This window comes from Pelobates fuscus, chromosome 6 (genome assembly GCF_036172605.1).
Source record: "Pelobates fuscus isolate aPelFus1 chromosome 6, aPelFus1.pri, whole genome shotgun sequence".
In the NCBI taxonomy this organism is placed as follows: domain Eukaryota; kingdom Metazoa; phylum Chordata; class Amphibia; order Anura; family Pelobatidae; genus Pelobates; species Pelobates fuscus.
The window spans coordinates 229,402,444-229,422,593 of NC_086322.1; the positions used below are offsets into that span (position 1 = coordinate 229,402,444).

General features: G+C 45.0%; 1 protein-coding gene across 1 annotated transcript; it reads right to left on the reverse strand.

Annotated features, from left to right (window-relative positions):
- Positions 1–9,992: 9,992 nt before the first annotated feature.
- Positions 9,993–12,825, reverse strand: LOC134566137 (E3 SUMO-protein ligase KIAA1586-like). Its single transcript, XM_063425842.1, has 4 exons — positions 12,815–12,825; positions 12,328–12,452; positions 11,190–12,229; positions 9,993–11,087 (listed from the first exon to the last, which is right to left on the reverse strand). Exons 1-4 carry the CDS (start codon positions 12,823–12,825, stop codon positions 9,993–9,995), a joined length of 2,271 nt encoding a protein of 756 aa, XP_063281912.1.
- Positions 12,826–20,150: the final 7,325 nt, after the last annotated feature.

Sequence of the window (20,150 nt, forward strand, 5' to 3'; positions counted from 1 at the left end):
CTGCCAATTTCAGCCACTCAGGTGAGATTGGATATCTGTGAAGCGGGTGACAGACACAAGAAGGGCTTAAAGACACAGGTTAAGGCAGCAGGGCACACACGTTACCATTACCATGTTCTCTTTTTCAATAACCCTGTGTCTTAACAAGAACTACTCTTACTTTAGTAGGCAGTTTGCAAATAATTTCTTATTGTGATGCATTTGTTTTATTATTAGAGGGGCACTCGAGGCCCCTAAAGCACCTTCGCTTGCTGAAAAGCTTTATGTGTGAAGAGTGTGTCCTCTTTACTTCATTTTGCAAAAATTGCAGTTTTCAATAGAAATTTACACTTTTCTAAATGAATCTGGTTACACCCCATTGGCTTTCAAACAGACAACACATCCTATTACTTCCTGGTTTAGCTCAGTGGAGAAAAGCTCAAGAAGCAGGCAATAGCCCAGAGCAGCTGCCTTGCAAATACTTCTCATTGAGCTGCATTGGGATGTCTGCGATTGGACAGCCACAGAAAGTCTGGGTTTGGGGAGAAGGGGAGGGTTTGCAAAGGCTTAACACAAGAGATCTGCAGTTTTTGCAAGCTTTTTAGATAGACCCCAAATGATAAAAACGCATAACTAAATGCATGCATGTTTTCATTGTGGGTATATCAAGTAAACAGTGGGGCTTGAGCAGTGGTGTGTCCCTTTAACAGTAACTGCTACTTCAGTTTTCAGCGGTACTTGCATTTGGTTCTCTCAAATTCTTTGACTTCTTTGAGGGTTGTTGTCCTTACAAGGATGTTGTACATCTGCAGTGGACCAACAAATCAGATATCAGTTTTATCCATGCTGATGTAAGATGAACATACTATATATGGCAGTGTTTACCAAACCGGTCCTCAAGACCCACCAACAGTTCAGGTTTTGTCAGTATCTCAATTGGAATAAAACAGGGAAATACATAAATCCTGGACGGTTGGGAGGCCATGAGGACCGGTTTGGGAACCACTGCTAGGGTTTTCCTAAATTGTTAAGAGAGTTGTTTGCCTTTGTTGTGCCCTTGCAATTAGCTTGATTACTGTAAGGAGTTTGCAGAATACTGTATGCAGATTATTTTTTATGCAAATGCTCATTATGCAAGATTGTGCAGTATTTAAAATGCCATGTGCTGCCATTTCAGCTTGGCGATGGTGCATTTCCACTAAAGTATGATAAAATATCAAAGATCAGAAGAAATGTCAGATACATTACTTTCATTATCTAGCCTTCGTATTTGCGTTAAGAAAAATTACAGAGACTCTCTTCGGCCCAGCTCTCTATTGCTGACACCAAATTCAAGTTATATAGGGTGACAGCCTTGCATATTAAATCTATGCAGTGACTTGTATCTTGTGAAAATGCACCTGCTTAAATTGGATTGATATTCCTTGAATAAATATTAGAAGATATGGTTTCATTTTGCATCCCTTTCTTCTCTAGGATATCGGGCAGATAAGAGCTATCAGTAAAGGTCATCCTCAATCTCTCTACAGAAATGATCTGTCTCCGCTATGTAATAAACATTTATCCATGCTTTTATTAGCTATATTGAATCTGACAGTTCTGTTAAACCATTTCCTTTCATTTTGCTAGGTCATGATGGTTAATGCTGATAAAAAAAAAAATCTCATCACTGTTTTTGATCCCTGTATCATATGCCCAGATTATTTTGTGCAGGTAAGCACTAGAACGGATTTAACCATTGCACTGAAAAAAAAAAAAAAAGCTTTAGCTTTCAACTTGAGAATGAAACACTTCGCTTGGAGCAAAAAATTGCTTGTTCTTGTTTGATTGTTCCTAGCTAGTGTTCTACATTAGGAAAATTGTACAATATTTTAAAACTGTGACTATAGTTAAACAATGATTAATATCTGGAGAAACTATCAATGTAAATGGTTTGTGCTAGTTATTTTTATTTTTTTTTGGTTACTTTTACATATATGGCAGAGTATGAATCTTTAAAAGTAAGCTCTATTGCTTATGTACAAAGAAAAAAAATATGCAGACTTAAAAAAATATTCCTTATGATATTTAATCAGTGTGTCAATTTATAACAAACACACAGTGTATCAAAGATAATGATATAATTGATCATTATGTAGGAAAAGACAATGCATAATATTAAAAAATCTGAACGCAAGAGGCATTTTTTCTGCTTCGTCTCTTTTGTCACTTTTAAGATTTCTGAGTTTCCATTCATAACGGTATACCCTGTACACAGAGAAAATTAGTATTGTATAGCGATATTGTACAAACTGATGAATGCGTAGTATCAAATGTAAACTAAAAAAAAACATTTTGGACCAGTCTAATAATACATACTAATTCAAATTATGGCTTTCATTCTATTTACAACTGGCTAAACTGTAGACAATGAAATCAATAAAATACTACTAATAATACAGAATTGTTTTAAAAAAATGAATTCCAACTGAATCAAATTATCACCGACATCACAGAATTCTCCCAGAGTTTGTGCTGGATGTCTCGGGAATTGCTCAGTAATGAATTCCAAAGCATCGACCACTAATGTCAATAAATAGAATATCATGTTCAAAATGTAATACAAAGATATAAATGAAATTTTGTGAAAAAATTAAAGGGGAAAAAATTATATTTTATACAGACACCTTATTATACTATTAACTTTTTTATATTTAAAAAAATATTTTCAAGTGATATTGGTTTTATAGTGGGGCACCACTTAGAGGGTTATTTGGACCTCTACGTGTCTTGCACATCTCTTCATTGCACAGCAGAGGATAGAAATATATATATATATATATATATTACATTTTACATTTTATTAAAAAACATTTTTTTTTAAAGTTCATGCATAAGACTGTAAAAAAACATTTCCGCCATGCAGCTGACACTGTCAGCTGCCTACCACTGCCTATCCAAGCTAAATGCTTCCCTAATAGCTGAGCAGCTAAGAAATGGAGAGTGAAGGTTGCATGGCGCCTGGTGAAAGAAATTCAGCATTAAACCATTTGAAGAGCGTTTAACACTGTAAGGTAAGGCTGTGCATGTGATCTCCGTGCCCCATAACACCTTAATTGAAATAGAATTGGTATGGGGAAAGAGTGTTTTTACTTAAACTGGACTGGATGCATACATGACATAGATAAATTAGATAGACATATTGTATGACGTAAAATGGATTAGCAAGATTAGATTAGGTGGGGAAGTGAACAGAGTAGATAGTTGCATGGTAGCTAGATGACACTTACAGATGGTTTGATTACACAATTGCAACAGACAGACAGATAGAGATAGATAGGTAGATAGATAGATAGATACACGGCTACATAGATAAATAGGTAGGTATAGTGACTGAGGCTTGCTCTTAGTCAATAATTATAGATTATGCTAACATAGTGTACAGATAATCTTAATTTTAATAATGACAGGAGGCGAGCATTTTGCATAAACTTTCTTTACTTTATGCCTCCAGCAGCACAAGTCAATCAATCAAAAGAAAAGTTTTAACCAATCAGAGTCCAGCATCTAGTATATCAGTCCCTGACAGGCTCTCCATTTCCTCTTTCTTTGATGTATCCATGCCCGGAGAAAACTTGCAATGATGTATTGAAGAAACTTGAACCATAAAAACTTGATAACTTGCAGGATAACTGTGCAACTGATTTTCCCTTCTACCATGTGATGTCAAGCTGAAAAACATCGAAACAAGTGAAAGGTTGTGGAAAACAACTGTTGTCCATACACCACATCTTCTTTAAGCTGTCCACATGAAATACTGTAAACATTTTATTGATGAATAATGTAACCTGATCTATCGTATGATACAATTATAACCTGAGAGTGTTGTGTCGGTAAGCTATCGTCATGTGAAGTGTCCTATGGTTCAGTTTTTACCGTCATTCTACAGTATGTGTCCCTCGCGTAATACTTACCAGTGGACACCCTAACAACCACCCAAGAGTATAGGGCAGGAGAAAGAGTGGAGGGAAAATACTCGCCTTCTGTCATTATTAAAATTAAGATTATCTGTACACTACGTTAGCATAATCTACAATTTTATTACATGACAGGAGGCTTCCTATTTTGCATTTTTAACGCTGTGGTAAAAACGCAAAGGACGCGTGCGATGGTTGGCGAAAATAAAATACCCTGAAGGTATTTTCCCGTGTCCAATCCGCAGTACGTAAAATATCGGTCAAAGAGGCTCCCGTCAAAAAGGCCCTAGATGCCGCTGCCCCCCTGACTGAATGGGCCCCAAAACTAGTGTCAATTCCTGCTAATGATAGTAACCATCTTATCCACCTGGCTAATGTAGTTGTAGTAACTGGTTTGTGAGGTTTGGTGTATGAAATTAATAATTGTCCGGATCCCGAAGCCCGCGAAGGCACCGTCACCTCAACATACCTAAGCAGTGTATCGATGACACAAAGACGAGGAACCGTCGGAAAAAAAGGGTAGGACACGGATTTGGAATCCGTCTTAGTCCTGCGTGAAATCAAAAACGGTACACCGACGGGGGTTATAGAGAACCCATCTACGTCGAATGCATGAACATCCGAAACCCGACGAAATGATACTAAACATAACAACAAAGTGAGCTTGGCTGTCAATTGTCAATTGGCCGTGTTATCAGGCCAGTCCCTAATGAAGTGAATAACCACGTCTACATCCCATAGACTTTGATATTTCGGAGCTGGTGGTCTGGCTAATTTTATGCCCCGTAACAGCCTGCACACTAATGCGTCTTGTCCCACTGGGGTACCATTGATAGGGATGTGCGCTGCTGAGATAGCGGAGCAAGTAACATTAATAGGAGAAAAGGAAATTTAATATGGCTGAGACAGGTGCTGTAAAGGGATCAAGACACCGTCCCAAACACCAGCGGTCCCATACATTCCATGCTGCCATGTAGCTTCGTCTTGTACCCGGTGCCCATGAGTCCCATAGGAGGTCTTTAGTTGTTTGCGATAGATCTGGGACTGCCCAGGATCCCCTGAAAGAGTCCAGACTACTAATTCTAGATGGTCCTGCATTATTAAGGGATGAGGTTCCGAACCCGGGTTCGTTAGAATCGTTGGAAAGGTTGGTAGTACCAGTGGACGGTCCTGTGATAATGCTAGTAGGTCCGGGAACCACGCTTGGCTTCTCCACAGTGGTGTTACTAGTATCAACGATGTTCTGGACATCCGTAGTTTGTGTAGTACCCTTGCCAGCATCGAAAAAGGTGGGAAGGCGTAAGCTCCTACCGATGGCCAGCGTTGTAGGAACGCGTCTACCGCCTCGCTCTGCGGATCTGGTAGCCAGCTGTAATACCTTGGCAGTTGTGCATCCGTGCGTGATGCGAAAAGGTCTATGTGGAGCGGTCCCCTGAGTGTTCTCACCATGTCGAAGATCGTTGAATTCAGTCGCCAATCGCTGTTGTCCCGCCAGTGACGTGAAAACCAGTCCGCTGTCAGATTGTTGAGACCTGGTAAATACTCTGCTCTGAGCGTTATGTTGCATGGAAGACAGAAACGATATATGTCCTTGGTAGCTTCTGTCAAGGCCCGTGACCTGGCTCCCCCCAGGTGATTCACGTACTGAACCGCCGATATGTTGTCCATACGTAGAAGTATGCAACAATCGGACATGTTCTTGGCCAGGCTGCGGATAGCGAAGGAACCGGCTATCAGTTCCAGGCAGTTGATGTGAAGTTGTTTTTCTTCTTCCGACCATGGTCCCCCCGTGGATGCGTGCGCGCAGTGGGCTCCCCAACCCCATAGGCTGGCGTCCGATTCCACAACAAAATCCGGGTTCGGACCGAAGATGGCTCTGCCGTTCCAAGCTTCCATGTGTAGGAGCCACCATCGGAGTTCCGTCCGTACCTCCGCAGTAAATTCGATTTCTTGATCGTACGAGTGTCCCCGTCTGAGATGGAGAGCTTTCAACCTCTGCATGGCCCGGTAGTGAAGGGGTCCCGGGAAGATCGCTTGTATGGAGGATGACAGCAGACCTACTATTCTGGCCAGGAGCCTCAGAGGGACCATGTCTCTTCGTAGAAAACGTTGTATCTCCTTCCGAATGTTCGCGATCTTCGACTTGGGAAGGCGCAGCGTGCATGACACTGAGTCTATCTCGAATCCGAGAAATTGGATAGTTCTTGACGGGGAGAGTGACGACTTCTCTTTGTTCACTATGAAGCCTAAAGATTCCAGAAAGTGCACTACAGATTTCGTTTGAGATTGAAGTTTGGATTCGCTGTCGCAGAATATCAGAATGTCGTCTAGGTAAATTAGACATCGAGTACCCAATGTCCGTAAATGCGCCACTGCCGGCTTGAGTAGTTTTGTGAAGCACCAAGGAGCGGAACTGAGTCCGAACGGGAGACATGTGAATTGACATGTGCGACCTCTCCAGTGGAAACGAAGGAATGGCCAGCTGGACTGGGCCATCGGGACTGACAGATAGGCGTCTTTTAAATCCAAGCGGGTGAACCAGTCGTGATCCAGTAGTAGATCCCTGAGGAGATGAATGCCTTCCATTTTGAAGTGTCTGTAGGCTACGAATGCATTGAGGTCTCGTAGGTTGATGACGGGTCGGTAGTCTCCCGTCTTTTTCTGGACCACAAACCTATTGCTGATGAATCCCGCGTCGTCCGGAGCGAATTCGACCGCTCCTTTGAGGAATAAGACTTGAATCTCTTCGTCTATGAGCTTGGTGTGTTCCGCTGATATTCTTATTGGTTGTGGATGGCGTGCTTGGGATGGCATGTCCGTAAAATCTATCTCGTAGCCTCTGATCGTTCTTAGGATCCAGGCGTCTGAAGAAATCTTTTCCCAATTCTGTGAAAAGAGAGACAGTCTGCAAGCAGTTAAGTGAGAATGGCAATGTATTAGTGTTTGAGTGCTCACCTGAGTTAATGCGTCCGCAGCCGCGGGTACGTGCCCCTCTGGGACGGAAGGTGCCTCTAGTGAACGGTGGTCTTGATGGGAAGAAGGCTTGCGTGTGGGTTCTGGGGCCTGTCGGCCAGAAGCGGCTGGTTGCTCGGCCCCGTTGGCGACCAGCCCTGCCGAAAACCCCCCTGTATATTGTGGGTTTACGGAAAACTTGTTTGATCGAAGTTTGAGCTTTGCTCAAAGTGGTGAAGAGGTTCACGTGCTTCTTCAATTCGCCAATGAAAGGTTCCCCAAACAATTGGGCGTTGGCTTGCGGGCCCAGCTCCTTTTTCCCCAGCTCCAGCAGTTTGGAGTCCATTTTGAGCAGGGCGGCCTTGCATCTTTCTGTACATAGGGCTGCGTTGGTATTGCCCAACATGCATATTGCCCGTTGAGCCCATTCCCGGATTGCATGGGCATCTAGAGTACTGCCCCCAGTGAGGGCGTCATCGGCCAAATATAACATCTTTGCTAGTGGGCCTAGCATGTCTAAAAGCTTATCTTGTGACGCTTTGAGGCCCTTCTCGATGCCTTTGCGTGGGTCGCGGCCTGCTCTTGACATGAACAAGACTACCGTTGTGTCAAATTCTGGGGTATGAGCAATCTTGTCCGGAAGTATGGGTCTCGGACATTCGGCCTTTAGTCTTGCGCGTACTTCTCTTTCCATTGGCTGTCGTAACCAAAAATGAATGAATTGGGCCAGATGGTCCGGGAGACCCCACTCCGACGACCTTGGGTGGCGTATTGTGCACGGATCAAACATCGGCGTGCCCTGGGGATCCAGGAACGCACTGTCTTCCGATCCGTCTGCCTGAATGCGGGGTTTCCTCAGTCCATGACGGGTGTCTCTGTCTTCGTTTGGGTCCGACCCAGGGTCATCTTGGCGTGTATCCAACCAGTCTTCCTCCTCAGACGGTGAATCCTCCACCTTCCGTTCATCCATAACCTCTAGTGCAGGAGATGGGTTATGTTCTTCCTCCTCAGAAGATGATAGTGGGAGGGTAGAAGGGTCTTGGCGTTCCACCTGGCGACTCCTTTTCAGTCGAGCCTTGCCCTTCGATTTTCGTGGGGCTGGGCCATTACCTTTCCAATGTCTCTTGGATGAGACCAGATCCCCTGTAGACCGTTCCAGGTCTTTGGCATCAGGATCCTCGCCTGAATTATGGGCCCATAATTTGGCTATAGCCTTCTCCATGGAGGCCGCTACCGCAGAGTTAATCATAGACTGAATGTCTGGTTGTGTGGGTTGAGAGGATTCACTCATAATGCCACGGTCTGTCTGTGGGAGATAGGACAGGGTCAGTTACTGAAATACTGGAAAAGTAAACGGTAATGAATATTGCAGCCTTCCACTTACGACTGGGGTTCCCCAGTGTATAAAAATGGACCCAAACGGTTCGTAGACCGGTCCTGTACGTTTTGCACCACTGGCTGTAATCCTGGGCTTGTGAAGGGGTCACCCTCTGTGAGACCGGGATGAGCGGTCATAAATTAACAGGTGAAGTTCGTTCAGCCTGTGTCGTCCGATGATAAAGTTCTAGGACGTGTTCCAATAATGATAGCCCAATGGAAATCTATTATCTTAGATTTCGCCTCCGTTGTCTGGAGGATTTTTACGGGTCACCCGAGTTGTAATGTGGAGGGTGCCGGTATTAATATCTGCAGCTTATGAATAGGGGGGTCACCCCAATAATTGTTACAGCTTGGTGCAGTGTCAGCACACGCCTGGGGGTCACCCAGTGCAGGGGGGTCACCCCTTTAATCACAATAATCAGTGTGCTTGCGGGGGATCACCCCGCTAAGAGGGGTCACCTCTGGAGAGTACACTTCTACTGATCGAATCAGAGTGCGTCTCTTTAAATATATTTATTATTGTATTGTTTCAATTGTATTTCCTTAGATCAACTTGAGTAAGTTTGCAGTCAGAAATATCCAGTTGCCTGTCTCTTTAAATGTAGAGCAACATGATGTAAGCTGTATGTGATTAAATGATGTGTGAATGAAATGAAATGGCCGACCGTTTGAATTGACAGTTTGCCAGTAACAAAGATGGCCGACTTGGATCTCGCGGTCTTCCGCGGGATCCAAGATGGCCGCCGTTCGCGCCAAAATGCTGAGCGGTCCGCGGTCGTGGTGTTAGCCGCGATCGCGGCCGTCAGCCACTAACTACAGAAAATAACGGATCTACCCGCTCCCACCTCCCCACACGAATCCCCCCAGAGGTAATCCCTGCACCTAATGTTAAGCGCGATCGCGGCAGCTATCCGCGATCGTGCAGTGAAGGAAAAACAGCGAGGGGAGAGGCAGAGAGGGAAAGCAGGGGAATAAAATTATATAGAGAAAAACAGCTATATCTAAGAAACTGAAAATTACGTTTTTTTTTTTTTAAATTCTTTGTTTTATTGAGGCATTGAAAGGATACATGACAGGCATTACAGAGTCGTAGTAAGTTTCATACAAGCTTGGTAAACAAAGATAGGAGATAACTCCTAGCAAAATCTGCCTCTTTTTTTTTTTTTAAGAAGATAAACAAGAACAGTTGAGCATTGTATAGCGAACATAAGCCTAATGAGTTTACAATTCACATGAGTTTAGTCAGCAATAACAGGTGTTAGCATTAAATAGAAAGTCATTTAAGTAGTATACGATTCTAACTTGTTTGGTGGATTTACTGCACTTAGTAGTAACCGTGCTATAACATAGAATTAACAGGCTTGAATTGCATATAATCAGGGGTCAAGTCCTGGGGAAAAAGTGTGGGAACTCACCCAAGATCCACTCTCTCCCCCCCCCCCCCCCCCCCCAAATAAATATATATTTCACAGAAAATTCAGTGCAACATTTATTGTAAAGTGCCAGTTTACACAAACAACATATACAGAACAGTTGAAACTAATTAAATTAGCTATGCAATAAACAAATGAATATAGAACAGTTCTAACAACTGTGATAAAGTGAATGGTGTTGTTTGTGAGGGAGTTAACTTGTTAGTCATACTAACAGAATAATCACCACAATGGGTGATCTTTCAGGGAATTTCTAAAACAAATAGTGTATAAGAACTAAACACACAGCCCATTAGAAAATATCCCACAAACTGGAATAACGTTGCCCTTGCTGTGCAAGATTATCAACTTTTCGAGATTTAGTATCATCTGCGCTGCGATGTGTGGTCAGCCATTTTGTGACGTATGGTAAAGGATCCCATAAATGCACAGGAGGCCCAATGAGACTAATAAACAAAAGAGAAGACAGGCGTTCAATGCCAAGCCCACTCCTTATGGGTGACATCACCAAATTCATTGTACTGAAGCCCCTTTCACAATCACCGGATGTCACTGGAAGACTGTTAACTGCTGTCACCACTGGTTTTAGATTCTCAGGAATCTCTGCACCACCATTATCAATGTAGTCTCTGAAACCTTCACAGATGGATGCATAGCTGAGACGGAATCTTTTGCACAGTTGCTCCATCTTCACTTCACCTTCAAACCATGGACTGTCCACATTGATTGGCCAGTGTTGTGAATTCAGGATGTCAATTTCAGAGACAAGAGTTTCAAATTCACCTGACTGTGATGAAGCTGCAGGTCTGTTGCTCGCAGTTAAAGCAAAGAGTCTGGAGCGTAAATTATCCACCAAACTTTGATAAAATTGAGGGAGATTTATCCTCACTTGGCCTTTCGTACTCTCTGGATTGATGGTCACACCTTTGAAATTCCCTTTCTCCAGCGATTCCATGGCTTCTTTCAGATGTTTGCCAGGCATGTCTTTCATTTTTTCAATGGCACGAACTGAACGATTAATCAGCTGATAGGCTCGTGGAAGTGTGATGTCATCTCTTTGCAGAGCTTCAGATAACAGTCCCATTTCCTGAACAGCATCCGCAACCCCTGCAAGGTTTAACAGATAATCTACTGATGTCAAGACCTTGTTAAGGCCACTAAATACAGATTTCTGCTTACTGTTATGAGCTGAGCTTAAGCTTGCTTTCAAGAAATGACTGTGTAGGGCAGGGTATGACTCCCAAACTGCTCGTATAGCTCTCTGGCTTGAAGCAACCCATCTAACTGAAAAAACTTTTCCAATTTTAAGAATTTGCACTTCTAATTCTTTTGCACATTCTGAGAGCTCTGCCAGATTTTTTGGTGACTGATGATACACAGCATACAACTACAAGTCAAAAAATGATGTTACATGATGAAGACCAGGAATAGAATCAATTGTATCTGAAATGCACAATTCAAGCCTATGACACAAGCAGTGCCATTTCACAATCTTTGGATATTTTTGACTGAGTCGTTCCAGAACACCCGACTTTCTTCCAAGCATTACACTTGCACCATCGCTGCAAGCCCCAATCCAGTTCTCGGCAAGAAAGTCATTACTGAACCCAAATTTAAAAAGACAAGCCAGAAGAGTGGCTTCAATAGACTGTGCATCTGCTTTAGGCAAATCAAGCAAATCGAGAAAGAAAGTGACTGGGTCTTTTCCGTTAACAGAGGCACGAATATAAACTATTAACACGGTTGTAGACTCATCAATATAAACAGAAATCTTTGGAGTCTGCTCAACAATTGCTTTGCAAAGCTTTTTTCTCATTTCACTAGCAATGCAATCTATTATTTGTGCTGCTGTGTACTCACTATGGAGAATACATCCTAAGTCAGCTCCATTTGCAACCTGCAAGCTCATAAGATCTCTGAAGTCTGTGAACGGGCGATTTTTTTTCGCACAAAAGTAAGCAGTGCGAAATACCTTAGTAGTGGACGCAAACTTATGCTTCTGCTGTTCAGCAATATTGGATTGCAGAATCTCCTTTCTGGATACTGCTTGGATATCTCCTGCCTTTACATGTGCTTCTGAAATCTTATGTATGTGGATTTTTTTACGTAGTGAGGTCAACACATCTTTTTTTGTTTTGCCATATGGTGTAATTGTACCAGTGCTCCATTCTTTAGAAATGGATACACCCTGTGAAACAGACACTCCAAGGTGTTTAACCTCGCAACACACTTTGCACCCTAAAAGACCATTGTCTACAAACAGCCAAGGGTACTTTTTTTTTAATTCTAGCCACTGATTCTGGTCCCAACATTCTGGAAGAATGTTATCACTGACATCGGCATCTTCAGCTACATCAGTAACCTTGTCCACTACAGCCGGTTCACTGACTGGTGTAGTTTCTGCAGCGGACACCACCGCCTGAAGCAAAGGCTCAGACTGAGTGGAGCAACTTGCAGAATCAGCATGTAATTTTTTATTGGATGCCTTCGTGAAGAAATCCGTAATGCTGCTTTTTCGTTTGCTAATTTCTGTACAAATAAAAACAATTTTTTAAAAATGGTGTTAAAAAAATGTATGATAAAAAGACCTCTTTAGGTAAAGAATTCCCCATCCGTTCTGTTATTACCTATTTTTGAGAAAAACTCTTTCCTCTGTTGTCTCTGCTGGCAGTGGTGGGGTGGTCCGGTGACTGTGAGGTGCAGGGTAAGGCACAAATCAGCACAATTGGATGAAATAAAATGAATCATTATTCTAAAAATTATTAAAAAAAAAAAAAAAAAAAAAAGGATCTAACAATTAGTCTCATATATTAGTTGCAGTCCAGTGGATGGTACACAGATATGAGTTATTTTAAGGACTGAGACAAATGTACATGTGATCAAAACAAAATGTAAACAAAAACTGGAATTTGTGCTTTATATGTCTGTTCAGGCGTAATTCGCCTCTTCATATTATGTGCACCCACTTATATATAATTTTATTCAGGGGAAACAGGGCTTTCATTTAACATCAAATATTTAGGTATGAAACATAATTTAATATGAATAAAATATAAAAAAATTGGAAAAGGGGGCGGTGCCTGGCAGCCAAGATGGTCGGACGTGCTCTCTCACGGCTCCGACATCGCGGCTCATAAACATCGCCTAAGCGACAATCTGCCTGCCGAGAATAACCCACCGAGACCCGGGGGCCGGTCCGCTTCCGAGGGGGCACACATCGACACCCAAATCTTGCAACTGACCCTGACGGAACCGCGGATAGGCCCGACGGCCTAATCTGAAGCAAAACGCACGCGGATAACGCGGGAGAGACGGACGCTCTCCCTCGGCCACAGTGCGAGACCACTTTCAGCATGGGACCCTGTTCCCCCCCTATAGACCGGTGGGGGTCATCCCGGTCCCCTACGCCCCGCAGCAGACATCAAAGCAGGCCCCAGCTGGTTTACCGCGCAAAAGATGTAGGGATGGTGAGTCTCCCAAGATGGCGGACGCACCCGAACAAACCTCACCAACGCAAGCACAGCATGGAGGCCAGATGCAAGCAGGTACCCACCTACAGACTGCTGACAAACATGAGACAAAAGGCCAGGCCATAGATGCACGACTTACCCCCAGCGAATGGGCAATTGACTTTCAAACCAGATTTGAGGCCATCTGCAAGCGGTTCTGGGCTAGACTAGAGATCAGACAACTGCCTCAAAAGTCACCAACTGGCGGCACAACAGCTAACTCACCCACAACAAGACAAGCAGACAGAGCCCCTCGCCCTAAAGAGCAACAGACCAGGGCGCAACTGAGGGGGTCCCAAACTGGGCCCAGAGCCACACTGGGTGTGAACAAAACAAGCCATCCTCACCGGCGAAAGAGTACAAAGCACCGACTGAAGCACCGGAGTGGGACCCTATGCAGCCACACAACCCGACAAACACCTCAGGCACATAAGCAGAAAGCTGCAGGGGGCAAACGGCAAAACCCACTATCACCTCACAGTGCCCACAGCACCAGCTCACTCAGAAAGACCCAAGACCCCACAAGACCATGGGCGCTGGGTGGCAGACAACCGGCTACCCAGCGACCCCAAAGAGGGGGAAGCACCCCACACACACCGCGCAACGCTGCTCCTCGCAACGGACTGAGTCCAAGAGCAAATAGCGAACACCGCAGGGGCATCGGCTAAAAGACTGAAGCAGCAACAGGAGGGGCGAGCTTGAATCACCGCACTCCACAAGCACCAACCCTACTTAAGACTCTCAGCACCTTAGAGGGTGCTGGACAAGACAAGGTTGCTGGACAAGACGACACCCCCCTGAAACCTACCTGCAGACATTCTCACTAGATTGATACCAACATTTCTAGATTTTGTCACCTGATGTTACAGCGTATACATAATGTTTAGCGTTTTGGTGACCTCCAGCATTTAAAGGGTGTTTAGTACACTACCAGTTTAAGTGATCTGAATGTCAGGAATATGAGGATCTGCTTTTAAAAATGGCTTATCTCTGCCTTGAGTAGCACAGTACCTAGCTAACCTGTATAAACCGGGGCAACACATTTAACTAAATGTCTCTCACGTCTGCCCCCTTGCTAGCAGTTGTTATGTTTAACCTATTTAGTGAAGTACACGTGTTTATTATTTAGAGAAAGCAAACCCCCACTGTGATATACACATCTAGCCTAGTCTTCCCTATTACTCACTACTAGTGAATCATAGCCTGCTGCTCTACTAACTACAAATCACAATAGGATGTGTTTGATATAAACTAGCTTATCTGCCCACTATGTTGAAGCATGCTATTCCTATCACTTAAACATACCAATTGTGCAAGTACTTAAAGCATGTATCCAGTAAAAAGCGAACAGAATATAGTGCCTACATGTAGCTTTATCTATGTACCTATGTTATCAAAAAGGTGCATCGCCTAGCGAATACCTTCTATGGTTTAAACTTGCTAATATAACATAAAATGAGGTCGACAATCCTAGGAGATTTCTGTAATCTGTCACGATGACCCTAACCTGTACAACTCTTGCAAGTCTCCCTCTCTTTTTTCTGTACCACCATAATCACATGCCTCAATAAAATAAAGAATTGAAAAAAAAAATTGGAAAAAATAAGAATTTTAAAACAAATCTTAGTTCTACATGACATTTTAACTGTGAGTGTCATAATACTGTTTGCTTTTACTGCAACAATATACACATATTTGTATTCAGCGATGTCTCAAGTGTAAAACAGTTCCCCCTATGTACAGGTTTTATGGTGTTTTGGGAAGTTACAAGGTCAAATATAGCGTGTTACATATTTCAGTTTTTTTCACATTGAAATTCACAAGATTGGTTATGTTGCCTTTGAGACCGTATGGTAGCCCAGGAATAAGAATTACCCCCATGATGGCATACCATTTGCAAAAGTAGACAACCCAAGGTATTGCAATGGGGTATGTCCAGTCATTTTTAGTAACTGTGACTAAGTGGCTACTAAATAAGACTGAACATACCACATTTGCAATACCTTGGGTTGTCTACTATTGCAAATGGTGTGCCATCATGGGGGTAAATATCATTCCTGGGCTACCGAACAGTCTCAAAGGCAACATAACCAACCTGGCAAATTTCAATTAGAAAAAACTGAAAAGCAAGCCTTATATTTGACTCTGTAACTTTTGAAAACCCCATAAAACCTGTACATGGGTACTGTTATACACGGGAGACTTCGATGAACACAAATATTAGTGTTTAAAAAAAGTAAAACGTATCACAACAATTATATATATATATTAATTTTAAAATACAGTTAGAACAAATTTACACACACATATATATTTTTTTTGTATTTTTTTTTTAACATATTTACATACTTATTTTATATTATATATAAATATATATAATGAAAATTATATATATATTTAATTAATATCATTGTACGTGTACTCCAACCCCCTCTCCAACCACCCACCCCATCTGCATCCACCCTACCCCCCTCTCCAACCACCCAGCCTCCATCTGCATCCACCCTACCCCCCCTCTCCAACCACCCAGCCCCCATCTGCATCCACCCTACCCCCCCTCTCCAACCACCCAGCCCCCATCTGCATCCACCCAGCCTCCAAACAAGTAATAGTAGCTCCCCTTATAAAATGTACTTGCAGTTCTGAAGACTCAGGGCTGGCTTGGCCTCAGGGGTGCTGGCTGGCTTGGCCTCAGGGGTGCTGGCTGGCTTGGCTTCTTCTCCCTCCTCACCGTCACGGTCTAAATATCAAAATACACTTAGTTAAAGGACTGTTTGGGCGTTCTATGCCGCCCTCCGGCATTGAGATCCGGTTCCCTAAGGACAGCATAGAACGCCCGCCGTCCTTAATGGGTTAAACAAATGTGGTGATATTAGGGTTATTTGATTTATTTTTACACTAGCCCCCTCCATTCACCCTTCCAACCTTCTCCATCTACCCTTCTCCAACCACCCAGCCCCCATCTCCATCCACCCTCCCCCCCTCTCCAACCACCCAGCCCCCATCTCCATCCACCCTACCCCCTCTCCAACCACCCAGCCTCCATCTGCATCCACCAAGCCTCCAAACAAGTAATAGTAGCTCCCCTTATAAAATGTACTTACAGTTCTGAAGACTCAGGGCTGGCTTGGCCTCAGGGGTGCTGGCTGGCTTGGCCTCAGGGGTGCTGGCTGGCTTGGCCTCAGGGGTGCTGGCTGGCTTGGCTTCTTCTCCCTCCTCACCGTCACAGTCTAAATATAAAAATACACTTAGTTAAAGGACTGTTTGGGTGTTCTATGCCGCCCTCCGGCATTGAGATCCGGTTCCCTAAGGACAGCATAGAACGCCCGCCGTCCTTAAGGGGTTAAACAAATGTGTTGATATTAGGGTTATTTGATTTATTTTTACACTAGCCCCCTGCCCCCTCCATTCACCCTTCCCCCCTTCTCCATCTACCCTTCTCCAGCCACCCAGCCCCCATCTGCATCCACCCTACCCCCTCTCCAACCACCCAGCCCCCATCTGCATCCACCCTACCCCCCCTCCAACCACCCAGCCCCCATCTGCATCCACCCTACCCCCCTCCAACCACCCACCCCCATCTGCATCCACCCTACCCCCCCCTCCAACCACCCACCCCATCTGCATCCACCCTACCCCCCTCTCCAACCACTCAGCCCCCATCTGCATCCACCCTATCCCCCCCTCCAACCACCCAGCCCCCATCTGCATCCACCCTACCCCCCTCCAACCACCCACCCCCATCTGCATCCACCCTACCCCCCCTCCAACCACCCACCCCCATCTGCATCCACCCTACCCCCCTCTCCAACCACTCAGCCCCCATCTGCATCCACCCTATCCCCCCTCCAACCACCCAGCCCCCATCTGCATCCACACTACCCCCCCTCCAACCACCCACCCCATCTGCATCCACCCACCCCATCTGCATCCACCCTACCCCCCCCCAACCACCCACCCCATCTGCATCCACCCTACCCCCCTCTCCAACCACTCAGCCCCCATCTGCATCCACCCTATCCCCCCCCTCCAACCACCCAGCCCCCATCTGCATCCACCCTACCCCCCCTCCAACCACCCACCCCATCTGCATCCACCCTACCCCCCCTCCAACCACCCACCCCCATCTGCATCCACCCTACCCCCCTCCAACCACCCACCCCCATCTGCATCCACCCTATCCACCCCCCCCATCTGCATCCACCCTATTCCCCCCCCCCCCTCCAACCACCCAGACCCCATCTGCATCCACCCAGCCTCCAAACAAGTAATAGTAGTAAAATGTACTTACAGTTCTGAAGACTCAGGGCTGGCTTGGCCTCAGGGGTGCTGGCTGGCTTGGCTTCTTCTCCCGCCTCACCGTCACAGTCTCACCCACGCGTTACACAACGCCGTGACTCCGCCTCCGCGTGACGTCACGACAGTCCGCGTAGCCGCGTACGCAAAGGGCAGGGGAGGTCGGAGGAGGAGCAACCCGGAAGTAAGTCCTCCGTCCGCTCCTGCGTCCTGACTCCTTCACTATGCGATGCCGCTTGCATAGTGAAGGCTCTGTCTGCTCAGGAGGAGCACCGGCTGGGCTCAAGAGGCAGCTTCCCTTGTCCTGCAGGAGCAAAGGGAACGGCGTTCCTGCCATGAAAAAAGTGCAGGAACGCCGTTCCCACGCGTTCCTGCAGGACTCGAGCCCTGCATATAATCTAGTGTGTCGCGCTGCGGTAGGCAGGCAACAAATACATATATTTAAACTCAGTTTAAGCTATAGCTATCGAGTACAGGCTTAGTTTAAGAGTGGGGATACAACGCTTAGCGGTGCAGGTAAATAAGCTACGTGCCTCAGGATTGAAGCATGTATTAATGCTATAATGTTAATAAAATGATGTTTGTCATAGCGCTTGCATCTTAACGGGCCTAACAGCAAAACCAATACACTATAGGCAGCGGCAGTGGAATAGTACAGAATTGAGCAACATGTGAGTGGACAAATATTAATCTGATATTGTAAACTGGGATGTGGAGGGTTCCTGGATAAATGAGGTATGTATGCAGGCTTAACAAACAACCCTAATGCTGCAGCACTCGATATTGAGGGTGGGTCTAGGTTTAGGGACCCAGTGGAGGTTATGGGCGCATGCAGTGGACTTAAATCATAATAGCACTGGGGCACCTTTAAAAGTAACTAGCACTAAATAAAATGAACTGCGGGCATTTTGTTGTGCATATGTAGATCACAGGTATAGCAGAGGTGCCCCAAGAGCAGTCCTCCAGCTTTTCTTACATTCAGAGTGCGGGGCACAAAAAGAGCAGGCACATTTTAAGGTTTTGACATTATACAAGTCGAGAACATTCGCTTAGGTGTGTAGCAGTACGATTAGGTAAGTAAACTAGATTTACGTTTTGGCTATGCTCGTGGTAGGCTAGAGTAACATTTTTATAACAAGTAATAATTAAAAATTAACATGCATTCGTCTACGACGAGGCGTAACTCTATAGAAAGGTATGTCAGCAAGCTTTCGGGAACAATAGGGGGGATCAATGTTACCATAGTAGCGATGACTGCATCACCTATTCTCTGATGGTGGTTAGAGATTGAGTGAGGGTGGTTACGTGCATAGTGAGAATCTAAGGTCCCTAAGTTAGGGGTGCTATGTCCTATGGAGGTACGCGCAGGGAGATATGTGTGTGTGTACGATAATAATATGGGTATTTGGAGGGTTAACAGAATGAAAAAACGATATCTGTGTTTCTTGTGTGGTGATGGTGGTGGTTTGTTGGTTGTCACCTTCCCTTGTCTCTCTCCCCGTGTTCAGTTAAACAGTTGTGGGGTCCCATGATGGTTGTGTCACTGTTAAAGTACGTGAGCCTAGGGGATAGTCTGAGTGCTAAGGTTCAGGATAATGAGCAAAGTCATTTTATTGAGTTCAGTGCCCCGTTTTAAACTTAAAAATGACAGTCATAGCGACATGCAAGCCATGCTATCTCTTGGGTATGTCTGTTGAGTGCTATGTGAGGCTCATGTCCCCGGGTTATAGGCATTTCAGCTGTTTATGGGATGGGGGTTTTCTCGCCTGAACACAGTGAGTCAGTTACTAATATACTGTCCACATTGTATGAGGCGTCATATGAGTTTACAAGAATCTGTGTCACATGTCCCTCTAGCTTAGGATTTGGCGCTCATATCTGAGGTATCATATTTTTACAATACAGGTTGTGGTAAATTGCTGGTAGACGTAACATTAGTAGTAATCTGTAAATAGCCCGGTGAGCCCAGTTTCTATGCCAGAGATAGGAGAGGCATTCATTCGGGAAAAAACATATGACAAATAACATTAACACAATAAAAATTATATAACTTAACGAGAGCTTGATGGGGGTTCCCAACCGGGCTGGGGTAGCCTGGGTACCTCAGGCTTTGAAACTGTCCCCTATACAATATTAACGGTATGTGGCCGATTGTGTGTTCGCCGGTCTCCGTTCAAGTAGTGACCGCGACATAGGGGTCGGGTGTTAGTCCCTGCGGAACAAATGGGATAGTTCTCGTTGGATCCCAGGCGTGTGTTGGCGAGGCAGCATCGTGCTGACCCATCTGGGTGAGGGAGTCCGGGGGTAGGCCCAGAGCCTGCAATAATTGCGCCGCGTCGGCAGGATCCTGAATTCTGTGGTAGTCCATTCCTTGGCGGACCGTGAGCGTGTGTGAGGGCCGCCAGCGGTATTGAAAGTTATGCTGTCGGAGAAGTGCGGTAAGCGGTCGGAAAGAGCACCGCCATGCCAGGGTCATGTGCAAGAGGTCAGTGAAGAAGCTGAGCGTCATATCCTCAAATTGGAGAGGCGGTTTACCCCCCAAAGCTTTGAGGACTGACATTTTGTCTTGAAAGGTGCGGAAAGTGACTATTAAGTCCCTGGTTGCCGTTGCCGGTGCGTTTGGCGGCTTAGGGATTCTGAAGATG

Coding starts and splice junctions, on each gene's coding strand:
- LOC134566137 (XM_063425842.1), bottom strand. Junction 12,230..12,327: donor AGAGTTTTTCTCAAAAATAG/GTAATAACAGAA, acceptor TTATTTGTACAG/AAATTAGCAAACGAAAAAGC. Junction 11,088..11,189: donor GTCAAAAATATCCAAAGATT/GTGAAATGGCAC, acceptor TTTGACTTGTAG/TTGTATGCTGTGTATCATCA.